Genomic DNA, 12,771 nt, shown 5'->3' on the forward strand with positions numbered 1-12,771 from the left:
AACATTGGCCACAATGTTGCATTGAGGGGGAGGATCACCTCGTTGGACCTGCTCCTGATGTATCTGCGGATGCATGGCAAGGTGCGATTGGCCTTACCGACCGCGTTCTCACATGGGCAGCCCATGTTCATCTTGGAATCAATGACTCCAAGATCCTTTTCTGCCTCTGTGCTGATGAGAAGGGAGTTCCCCAGCCTATAGGTGTGCTGCTGGTTCTTCCTCCCTAGGTACAGTACCCTGCACTTGTTAGTATTGAATCCCATCCTAGTCTCATCCACCCACCCCTGTAACCTGTCCAGATCTAGTTCTAGCCTGTGCCTCCCTTCTAACGTGCCCACCTCTCCCCACATCTTAAGCATCATCCGTGAACTTGAACAAGGTGCTTTTCACCCCCTCATCCAAGTAGCTGATGAAGATGTTGAACAGTGCAGGCCCAAGGACCAAGCCCTGGGGAACCCTACTGCCCACATGCTTCTGGGTCGAAAATGACCCGTCCACCACCACTGCCTGGGTGCAGTCCTCCAGCCAATTTGTGACCCATCTGACTGTGTAGGCATCAATGCCACAGTTGCTTAATTTTTTGATGAGAATGGGGTGAGAAATGGTGTCGAAGGCCTTCCTAAAGTCCAGAAAGACTACATCCACCGCGACACCTGCATCCAAGGATTTTGTGACCTGGTCATAGAAGGCAACCAGGTTGGTCTGACAGGACCTGCCTCTAATGAACCCATGCTGATTGCCCCTAAGCATAGGGGTCCCTCGCAGATGTGTTTTTGGATAATTTTCTCAAAGAGCTTCCCCAGGACCAAGATAAGACTAATGGGCCTACAGTTTCATGGGTCCTCATTCCTCCCTTTTTTGAAAATGGGGACCACACTGGCCCTTTTCCAATCCTCAGGCACCTCACCAGAGCACCACAAGTGCTCGTACAGCTTTGCCAGGGGTCCCGCAATGGCTTCTGCCAATTTCCTCAACACCCTTGGATGGAGATAATCTGGACCTGCTGATTTGAAGACCTCCAGTCCCACCAGAAGTTCCCTGACCAGGTCGTCTCTGATGCTGGGCCCGGCTGTGCCTCTTCTGAGTTCATCCGGGATCCCGGGGGGGCGGGGGGGGGATGTCCCTGCTCAGAAATATGGAGGCAAAGAATTTGTTAAAGAGGTCAGCTTTATCATCTGGTGCAACTACCAGATTGCCAAGCATGTCCTGAAGGGGACCCATGTCACCCGGTGCCTTCTTTTTACTCCCTATGCATTTAAAAAAGGACTTCTTGTTGTCTTTGATCCGAGTTGCTAGTCCCAGTTCTGTCTCCACCTTAGCCTTCCTAACAGTCCCGCTGGTATAATCCTCCTTGGCGATGGCCCCTCCCTTCTATTGGGTGTATGCCTCCTTTTTAGCTTTCAGGAAATCCTGAATGCCTTTGGTGAGCCATGGAGGCTTTTAAGCACTCTTGCCCCCTTTGACTCGCGTTGGGACTGTCACCCTTTGGGCTTGGAAGACCGTCTCCTTAAGAAACCACCACTCATCTTGGATTCTCAACTCCCGTCCCCTCTGTGACCTCAGTGCCTCCCCAACTAATCTCCTTGCCCAATATATTGTAGAGTGTGTAAGTTTTGCACTGCCCAAGCAGGATGAGTTTGTTTACCATTCCCAGCAACAGAATCCTGGTCTTTAGTTCATACTTCAAGAGCTTATATTTTCAGCTCTGTAAGTTCCTACTTTAATCATTGACCAAGATAGTAGTCATCTGCTACCATGGTGCTTATAACATTTTGGCAACATATGTGGTTTCTTATCTGACCATACAACCTAAGAATACATTAGCTACTAATAGAGGACTGAACGTTACTAGCAACAAGGACCTACTTACTACATTTTCTGTTTGCTGACGTAGCAAACTAAACTGATGCAACTCTAAATATAAGAAGCTGAAACTGCCTGAAGTTCAAAGGAAAAAGAATGTGAATCCATTAAAAGATAAATGTAATTTTGAAGTTCTGTCTTGGGATGCAGGTACTATAAATTTCATTCCATCATTACAGCAGCAGAATTTGGAGACTGACAGAAAGAACATATAAATTTACTTTTAATTTTTTGTTTATACAAAAGTTTTAGACTATTTTAAATATTAACGTATTAAAACTAAATATATACAAAGTAGCTGTTTAGCACACTCTTTAAGAAATGACTTGGAGCTTTTAGAAGAAGTGACTTGGAGCTTTTAGACATACAGTCAAGTTTTTTAATACATAATGCTAGGGTTTAACTGTATTCTTCAGAAATGTGCAGAAAACTGAACTTAGGCTAATGCTGTGAAGAGGGGAATGTTAAAGGAATTTGATCAGAATCTGTCATGGTGTGTTCTGAAAGTAAATCAATAAATTAAACACAGAATCTATTGAAGCCAAAACTTAAAAGAGCCCAGCAATTCTATTTAAATAAAACCTGAATAATGTTTAGCTCTCACAAGTGAGAAGGCCATATTAAGACATGAATTCAGTTCAATTTTAAAAAAGCAAAATCATGGTTGTTTAGAAATTTCACAAATTCAATCTTAGGCTGCAGAGTGAAAAGTTAAAAATTTAAAGCTCTTGTGGGAGCCAGGTGAGGAAGCATTGCAGTAAAAGGCTTCAAACTATGTGGACAGCAAGCAATAAAAGATTGTCTAAGTATAGTCAGCAGAAACACAAAGGTTCATTTTGGTAAGACTGAGCAAACACAACACAGATATGCAAGATGGACATTTATGCTAGTGTTTGAGAGCAAGGAACATCTGATTCAGATCCTACAAATGATTACGTTGCCATCAAAAATTCTGACTTAACAATTCTACAATAATATTAAGAATCTACTGGGAGGGAAGAGATAAGGGGCACATAGTTCCATATTTGGGCACCATATTTCCATATGCATATATGGTGATATGGTGGAGGCAAATGATATTTCAAGTTTTCAACCAGTTCCCTTGTGAAAGCAACCCCATCCCACTTCCTTGTCCATGCTGTACATGCTACAGTATCATCGGGCACAATGTTTTCCATTTCTGCTTACTCTGTTCTGGTAAATAGGGGGACAGAACTAAAGCTGCAGTCTGTTTTAAACAGAAATAACCACATTTTAAAGCAGAGCTTGCATTAATATTTTTGTATTTGAACACTGGAATCTCTAAAGTTAAGCCTGCAGAAGATTTAATTTCCTATCCTCCTTTATCTATGGACTGCTTTAATTCATATGGGATATACAGTAGTAGTCATTAGGTTACATCGCACAGGTCATGGTTTTACTAGTTTTGCAACATTTGATGTCTGAAAATATGTTGTGCATCTAAAGCTAGGGTCTTGCTATCTAACATTTTTATAAAGATAATAAAAGTTAATGAGCTCTCATGATCTATGCAGTGACGAGACATCTGCTCTTTTCTGCTCAAGAGAAACACCCACCCTGCCTTGTTCTGGCATAGTGGGAGAGAACAGATACAATCCAATTAATCATTCTAAACTATAAGCTATATTAAGGTATGGCTTCTCAACAGATTTGTCATACACTGCTCTTAATAGGGTGCAGGTGTTCTAAAGTAGTCTTTTTAGTATGATTATTAAATCCTGTTTTCATCACATGATCAGCTTCAGCAGGTAATCCTGTTTATGTCTATTAAAGACAACTCCTTCCCCACCCCCAGTTAATGTGTATTTAAGGCTGAATGTTGAAAGCTACAAAAGCAAGGATATGGAGTTCTTGGTATAACAAAAACAAAAGCTCCGCTCCCTAATGCATGTATACATTGATATGGTTTTCATTAAATTCACACACACTTGGCAATGACATACTATTGGCAAATATTTTTTAAATGCAAATAAATTAAAGCGGAAGCATAGACAATTTCCAGGAGACCTGGCTCATAGGCTTGTGCAAAGCAGCAAGTATTTGATTCGGATTCAGATTTGGCCGATTCGGAGAGACAGTGATTCGATTCGGTGATTCAAATCACTGTCCTGATTCAATTCGGCCAATTCAGACCCAAAGATTCGGCGCCGATTTGGAGATTCGGCCATTGACTAACAGGCAGCAGAACTCAAGGACACTGGACACAGCTGCCTCCAGCTGGTAAGTCTATTGTGGTGAGCAGAGGGGGGAGGAAAGGGACATGGGGGGCAGATCAAGAGTCCTAAGAGTGGGGACTATGCCCTTCTACTGCTCACTCAGCCAGGGCGGGGAGGCACTCAGACAAGTGGCGCGCAGCAGCAGAACCTGCTCCAGCCTCCCCGTGCCTCCCAGACAAGCTGTGGCTTCGCCCTGCCGAGACCTGGCTGGGCAAGCAGCGGTAGGGCATGGCAGCAGGTGCATGTAGCCAGATCAGGGAGGGGCTGGCAGCAGGGGCTATGGAGAATTGTAGGGTGGCTGCAGCCCTACCATAGCCCTTGCTGCACTGTGCTCTGCAGGGCAGGCAGCACCAGGGCTGCGCTTTGAACTGCAGCTGGGGCTAGCCCCACAGAGCACAGCCTAGCCCACCCTGCACAAATCCAGGGGCACATGCCCACTTCCATGCCCCCCTGGACTAGTGGTGTGCAGTGGTGGGAGCCCTCCTCTCCAAGTCCCACACCCCCCACCCCGGCTGGGCATCTTGTCCCAGCCCCAATCCCTCCCTTGCTGTGGGGATGTTAATCTGCCCATTCCCCTGTGCATCTTCCCTCCACCCTTTGCCCACAACAGAGTTACCAGCTGGAGGCAGCTGTGTCCAGCATCCTCAAGGACTGGTGCCTGCTTAGTCTATGGCTGGAATCTCCAAATTGGCGCTGAAGCTCTCCAAATCAATTTGGAGGCTTCTGATTCGATTTGGAGTTTTTAATGGGTCTCCCAATTCAGAGTTTCAGTCGCTGAATCAGGTTGAATCTCCTCCAAATCGAATTGGCTACCAAAGCTTCGCACAGCCCTACTGGCTCATGTCAATGGTGATTTTTTTTTGTTTCCCACCATTCATTTGTTTCTGCAATGGTAGTACAGTAAAAGATCTGTTATCCAGCATCCCCCGGGAATGGGGGATGCCAGATAACAAAATATGCTGGTTAATTAAGCGGCCCCAGCCGCCACTTCTGGGGCATCCCTCCACCCCTCCTGCCGCATTGCCACTGCTCCCGTGGGCCCCACAGGACAAGGAGGCGGGCCCCACACAGCCCAGTATGCCCCCAGGCTGTGGGGGCTCAGAGAAACCAGAAGTGCCACAGTGGGCACTTCTAGTTTCACTTTATCTTACAAGCTGGCATGCCACTTAGTGGAGCACGCCAGTTTGTAAGATGCCGGATAACAGAAGTTTTACTTTATTAGTAACAAAAAAACTCAAAACTATGTACTACAACAAACTCTTTCCATTTAAAACTCATTATACATATATACCACCTTCCAAATATTTTAGGAATGTTGATCCACGAAGAGTATTTGTTCAATTTAGCTGAAGTAATTCTAGTCTAAAATATAAAATATTGTTGATAAACACCAGTAACTCTAAGCTTAAAGGTGCTGGGGCTGCCAACTTTGGAAGTAAAATATGATAATCTAATCATAATCTTATTAAACAAGATATTTAAGTGAGTATCAGCAAGAGAAAAATACAATGGAAAATATAGTCTGTCTTTGGTAAATAAAATTGCATCAGCTGTCCAGTCACCTACAAGACATACAAGAAAATCTATATACAACTCAATTATTTTAAAACAGAATCTACTATTCTACATATCATTATTATGCCAGGTAGTAAAATACCTTTAATAAATAGCTCTGCACAGGGCTATATTTTGTACAAAATGGTTAGATATTTCTATGCACCAAAGTATTTAATTACTTCGAAGCAAAATTGACTTCTTAAAAAAAAATGGGGGGAAAGGTTGTTTTGTTTTGTTTTGACTTTGCATGAGCTTCTGTCCCTCCTTTCTTACCTACCTAAATTCCTTTCTTTTTAAGAACACATCTTACTACTAGGATTTAGACAATGTAAAAATGTATTTGAAGGTCTGTCAGTCCTCTCTCCATGTACTTCACTATAAGCTTCTACAGAAGCAGACTACAACAATCCTTCATGGGAATGGACAAGCCAAGTAAAAATACAAGTTTGAAACGTCTTATGCCATTTGACAGTTCATGTTTTGGATATTATCTTTTAGTAGGAAGGTTTGATGTTCTTTGTAAAAGACTGTAGAGCTTACAATGAAACAAAAGACATGTGAAGTACTTGAAGGAAATTGTCTATGTCAGGGATCAGCAACCTACAGCCCATGAAACTGGGGCTTCAGCTGCGTTTGATGGGAGGGAGGTTTTCTGTGCTGCACTGAAGCTAGGCAGTGGGGAGAAGGTCCTAGTGCAAGCAAGGCCCTAGTGGCAGTGGCAGCAAGGTCCTAGTGACAGCCCACCCAGGACCTAAGCTGGGTTGTTCTGGCCTGCTGCTACCAAATGTTGCTAATCACTAGCATGGGCAGTTCAGAAGAAAAGCATTTACAAGTAAACATCCTCAACTGAAGCAAAAAGAATCCCAACTAAACAAAAAGGCAGACTGAGGAAGTAATGATTACATTACTCAAAATGCTTTCCTTCTAACATTAGGTAGGAAGAAATGAAAAAAAAAACAAAAACAAGTAATATCATAAGTTTACTGAACACTATTAGACTCTATATGCAAACAGGGAAATAATTTTTAAACTATGTTCCTGTTCGTAGCTGTTAGCAATCTTCTCCATGAGTATCTTAGGGCAGAGGAGGGGAAAGCAAGCAAGTAGGTGAGTTCCAATAATTTCATTAAGCTCTTTTTCAAGGTGTTGCATTTCGGGAATGGTGGGTTTTTTGCTAATACACTAAAATCCCTGATATCTGGCACAAGTGGGGAATGGGTAGTGCCAGTAATGTAAAAATGCTGATTACCCGAGGGCACAAGGTTACTGGCCAGATGCAGAGTGGGGATAGAAGAGGGGTGGCGCTGGCCACTCATGGAGCAGGAGGGGAGGGCGGTGGCTGGTCGCACAGTGGCAACAGTACAGTGTGGTGGTGGCCACATGCGAGCCTTCCCCCCCTGCCCCACCATGTCCGGCCAGTTGGCTGGAAATTCTGGTTACTAGAGTATGCCAGTTAGTAAAATCCGAGATAACAGGGATTTTACCGTACTCCACAAGATGCCACTCAGGATTTCCATCAATTACAGTCCTCTCAGTTTACTTAACCAACTTGAGTTTCTTGCCCATGTATTGTTGATGTCTACTAAATGCAAATAACCTGTCAACATACTAGATGCATGTCCATTCAGATAATTTTCACTACAACTGTTGAGACAATTAACATTTACATTTAGTCTTGACAAAATAACCCGTCAATCATGGATTCTGGTAAAATATTAAAATTTAATTATATCCTCTTCACATATAACTATATGAAAGCATGAGAAAAAGTATTCAAACAAACTGATATACGTCTAAAACTATATATACAAATTCTAACTGCAAACTGACCATGAAGTCACGAATACTTAAATATTTGGTACAATAGTGTAAATTTTAATATAAATTAGATATTAAATTCCATTTGCTTACTTTAGTGATAATAGTCTATTCTTTACATGTTATATACATTAAAATACTAAAAAGTTAAAAAAATCTTTTTGATATAGGTACTATGCAATATATGGGAAAATACATCAGATTTGCTATTTTATACACTATCTAAATTAAACTTTCTACACTGTTCTTTGAAAAAATAAATGGCACTCTTACATGCATCAAGGCATATACTATGAGTCTGTATGTTACCAGTATACCATTTCAGTGAAAGGTAAACTAAAACGCAAATGTCCGTTCAACCACATAGTTGAAAATCTAAAATGAAGACTGGTGTAAACAGATTCTGACAAACCCTCTGATTAAGATTAAACTAACATGAAGAAGAAAGTACACTATTTTTCATATAAAGCTACCAATAAACCAATGAAAATAGAACATACTATGAAATTTAAGTCATGTAACATCACAAACTTACTTAAACAACATATAATGGAGAAGAAAAAACTGATCTTTTATGAATTTTAAAAGTCAGCCTCTCCTATGGACTGCAGCATCTAGGCTGCTTTTCTGTTGACAGTTTCCTAAATTACTTCTGCCACTCTGAATTGCACATCGGTAGTCAGATGAGTTTTCTAGACTTCATTATGCCATTGTGTAACCATAGCTTCCACAGTGTAACGCTACAAGAAGCCTGTCCTTAAGGATTTCTTTACTTGGGTATTCAGGTAACTTGAGCATGTTGATACTGAAAAGAAGGGAAGAAAGCAACACAATTAAATATGAAATCTAAGAATAAAAATTTCTGATTGTTTTGTATTAAGTAATTAACGTGAAATTGTCCTCCCAGATTTGCATTAGAATCAGAAAACCCCAAAGATGTCATATTTATAAAAAAACGCACTGCTGCATTGCAGTACCTTTCAGCATTCAAATGTACTGCAGGAAAATAAGTTCCCTTTTGGCTTAAAATAAAAAGCAATACAGTAATTTAGCTTCAAGTGTCCCTTAGTGATATTGTACTGCCTTCCATTAAAATACAATAGAATAGGTAGAATTTTTTCCTTCAACAACAGGGAAGAAAAATATAACAACCTATTGTTTGTAATAACTAGTTTTCTACTAGAGAGCAGATACATTGCAAACTGACCAGAGGGTCTCCTTTTAATGAGATGATACCAAACCTTCCAGTTTTGGGGGTGTAAAAAAGTTAATGAAAACAATGAAAGGAATGCGTTCATTTTCTTAATGCATTTAAATGAGGCTATTTAACATACCACGTGCTTGATGTTGGGAGCAGATTTGGAGTATATGGCACAGCAGCAATTGTAAAATTTTGCAGTCCACTGCCACCCATTATATGAGCAAAGCCACCATGAGGCACCCTGGAACTGAAAATGTTCACAGATTATACAAACATGAAAAGGGCAATTACAATCCAAAAACATAGCTCGTACAGAAAAATCTGTCACATATAGTATCCAATTCCTAATGGCTTTGCAAGTCCCATTGTAAAATGCAATTATACTATTACATTAAAAGTGGGTTTCTCTCATTAACATTAGTTGTTAAACTATTTAGCTACTATTAAGAGAGGCTTTGTAATTTCTCGACTCATTCTTAGCAACTGGTCATTTTCTTGGTGCAGATTAAATTTGGTATTATTTAATAGTTAAGAAATACTGTAGGCTAAAACTTCCCTTCCCATGACTTGTTATGAGTCTGATCAAAATGTTCTTGATGTCTCTGTATCATTTAAAAGACTCAAAATTAAACACTGTGGTACTTCTTATAATGAAGTAAAATATATTAAAGGAAGGTGATTTAATACAGTAATTATCTTTTGCAATATTGTGAAATGTTAAATACCTAAGAATGACTATAAACTTATCTATAAAAGATATTCTTGTAATAATCTAAAAAACACAGTATCTACACTGTAAGTGACCATATTTACATTTTTCAGGACATTTTTTTTTTGTAAATGACAACCTCCTATGAAGAATTCAAAGACAATTTACAGGATGGTCAACTATAGTAAAGTACAAACCATTTATTTTAACAACATCAACTTATACTTTCATTTTAGCCTATAACATACAGGAAGATGTTAAAGCAGGGATGGGCAAAATATGGCTCGCAAGCCAGATCTGGCCCTCCAACTGACTGGATCTGGCTCGCAGATGGGCACCCATGAATTGACTGGATCTGGCCCTTGGCTTCCCCCATGGTAAAACTTCCTAGCAAAGCTGCAGCCATCTGGATACTGCTTAGTTCCCCCTGCCTCCAAAGGTTCCTCCTGCCCCTGCTGCTTCGCTCCAGGTACTGGGGAAGCTGCAGTTGGGTGGCGGCTCCTGCCCCAGCACACAGGGCTCCTAGCCAACTTCCACTCACTCAGCCACCTGCAAGCAACTGTTTATCGAGCCAGGCAGGCGGAGCGGGTGGAAGGCAGCCAGAAGCTGGAGCTGGAGCCCCTCATGCTGGCATAGGAGCCACCCAGCTGCAGCTTCTCCCTGCCTGGAGTGGCACAGCAGAGCAGGAGGAGAATGAGCCACTGGATGCAGGGTGAGCCAACCAGTACCCAGGCAACTGCAGCTGCAACAAGAGCAGCCCTCCCAGGAAGCCATGCACAGTGGCTGGAGTGGGGGCCATGGACTGCCCTGGGCAGGGCTGGGCAGATTCAAACTGGAAGTTTAAGAACTGAAATATCAAAATGCTTAACTATTTAATAGCCTTAATAGAAATTTAGTTGTTTCTTGTGGAAAGATCTAGTAAAACAGGTTAAGCCATGCCTCTCACTTTTAATGAAACATTTCAAAAAGGACATGCATACAATACAGTAACGTGGGGGTGTCAAACTCATCAGCCCCAGGGGACAAGACTGGGCCCACAGACCAGCCCTGTGCACTGGATCCAGCATGAAAGGCTAGTTCAGCGTGGCGCCTCATGCAGTGCATGTCCCAAGCTGGCTACATGCACCACCTGCAGCATAGAGCATGTTGTATACTGGCCAATCCAGGGCACTCTGCATGCAGTGCACAGGTCCAGTCTGAGACCCATGGGTAGTACTGTGGACCAAATGACAGGGCTCTGTAGGCCAGACATAGTCCATGGGCTGCATTTTGACACTTTTACATTAAACCAGGACATGGAATTTCCCTACACCAAAAGGCCTTTAAGTTTGTCTGTTGCTAACCGAATATGTTGCTTCTCAAGAGGTTAAACATTTAAAACCAGGACACTCGGCATGCCACACTTCAAAATCCTGGTGCCAGCAGAGACCTCAGTAATTCATATTTGCCCAGGAAGAAACCAATATGAACTTTTCAACTATTAACTAAAATAGTCAAAAGATGCCAACTGGCAAAATGCACTAAATTAACACTAATGTATACAATAAAGTTGATATCCAAGAGAAATGCCCAGCAATATGGATACTGGGATTGCTCTCGAATACGGGCATTCAAGGTCACATGTGATCCCAAAAGAAACTGCAGGCCGAAAGATGTTCATTTTCAGAATGCGAGCTGCTTACTGAAGTAAGAGTGCAGTATATATATGGACAAGCACCTGAATTTCCAGTCTGCAACAGCCAAACAGAAAAGCAGACAAAGGGCCCTGCCACAGAATTTAGACCAGGACTGTCACAGAAATGAAAGGGTACCAAGCAGGCCAGGAACCAACCACCCACCTTTTGTTGAATGCATTCACCTGGAGATTTCTGCACAAATCTGGGAAACTCATGTTACAGAACTTATGAAAAGCACCATATAAAAATGCCTTTTCTAATGTATTTAACACTACTCTGTTTTAAACATGCTGAAATCATCATGAGTTAGGTTTTCATGACACCTGAGAGAACACAAAATTGCAAGGGGGAAAAGACAGTTAAGATAATGCTTAAAAGACTTCAAAGAAACAGTAATGCCACCATCATAAATGTATTTGTTTTACTCGATCCATTAAATTAATTTTATGGTCCTTGGTTGGAAAAAAGAATATTTGATTTTTCAGAGAAGTGGCACTAAAGGTATATTCAGGCTGGAATGAGAAGAATGAAAAGATATCATGTAAATTCTGAACACAGAGTACCAACCAGCACATGCAGAACCTTAACACACATTAAGGAAAATGCAAAGCATTCAGTTGAGAAAAAAAAAAAAATGTTAAGAGTTTGTTTATAGGCATGCTTTATAAATACAGAATTATACTTCAGTACTCATTTCCACTTTGCATATTCTGACAAATACAGATACTTTTCACTAACAGATCATAGAAAAGTAGGGTTGGAAGGGACCTCAGGAGGACATCTAGTCCAACCCCCTGCCCAAAGCAGGACTAACCACAACTAGATCATCCCAGCCAAGGTTTTGTCTAGCCAAGTCTTAAAAACCTCCAAGGATGGAGCTTCTACCACCTCTCTGGGTAACCTGTTACAGTGTTTTACTACCCTCCTAGTGAGAAAGTTCTTCCTAACATCTAACCTGAACTTCCCTCGCTGCAACTTGAGATTTGTCACCACTGAGAACAGTCTAGCTTCATCTTCTTTCAAACCCCTCTTCAGGTAATTGAAGGTTGTTATTAAATCCTCTCTGTCTTCTCTTCTCTACACTAAAGCACAGTTCCCTCAACCTCTCTTCATAAGTCATGTGCCCCAGCCCCCTCACCACTTACACTGCCCTCCGCTGGACTCTCTCCAATTTGTTCACATTCTTTCTGTAGTGGGGGGCCCAATACTGAACACAGTATTCCAGATGTGGCTTCACCCATGCTGAATAGAGGGGAAGAATCACTTCCTCTGCCCTACTGGCAACACTCCTACAAATGCAGCCTATTATGTCATTAGCCTTCTTGGCAATGAGGGCACACTGCTGGCTCATATTACTGTCCACTGTAATCCCCAGGACATTTTCTGCAGAGCTGCTGCCCAGCCAGTCAGCCCCAGCCTGTACTGTGCATGGGATTGTTCCATCCTAAGTGCAGGACTTTGCACTTGTCCCTGTTGAACCTCATGAGATTTCTTTTGGTCCAATCCTCCAATTTGTCTAGGTCTCTCTGAGTGCTAGCCCTACCCTCCAGCATATCTACTACTCCCCCCAGCTTGGTCTCATAGGCAAACTTGCAGAGGGTACACTCTATGCCATCTTCCAGGTCATTCTAGAAGACGACATTGAACAAAACCGGCCCCAGAACCAACCCATGAGGCACTCCACTTGATACTGGCTGCCAACTAGACATC

At 41.9% G+C, this 12,771-nt stretch overlaps 1 protein-coding gene across 4 annotated transcripts in view; it reads right to left on the reverse strand.

The window, feature by feature from the left end:
• Window positions 1-7,359: 7,359 nt before the first annotated feature.
• HACE1 (HECT domain and ankyrin repeat containing E3 ubiquitin protein ligase 1) overlaps window positions 7,360-12,771 on the reverse strand; it is an 82,708-nt gene continuing 77,296 nt past the window's right edge. For all 4 annotated transcript variants that reach the window (XM_019499907.2, XM_014608495.3, XM_014608494.3 and 1 more), the window contains 2 exons: window positions 8,810-8,923; window positions 7,360-8,280 (listed from right to left, as the gene is read on the reverse strand). In XM_019499907.2, the coding sequence (XP_019355452.1) occupies window positions 8,178-8,280; window positions 8,810-8,923 (217 nt within the window). In that variant the 3' untranslated portion in view covers window positions 7,360-8,177. The remainder of the gene's footprint in view (window positions 8,281-8,809; window positions 8,924-12,771) is intronic.

Source organism: Alligator mississippiensis, chromosome 1 (genome assembly GCF_030867095.1).
Source record: "Alligator mississippiensis isolate rAllMis1 chromosome 1, rAllMis1, whole genome shotgun sequence".
Lineage (NCBI taxonomy): Eukaryota > Metazoa > Chordata > Crocodylia > Alligatoridae > Alligator > Alligator mississippiensis.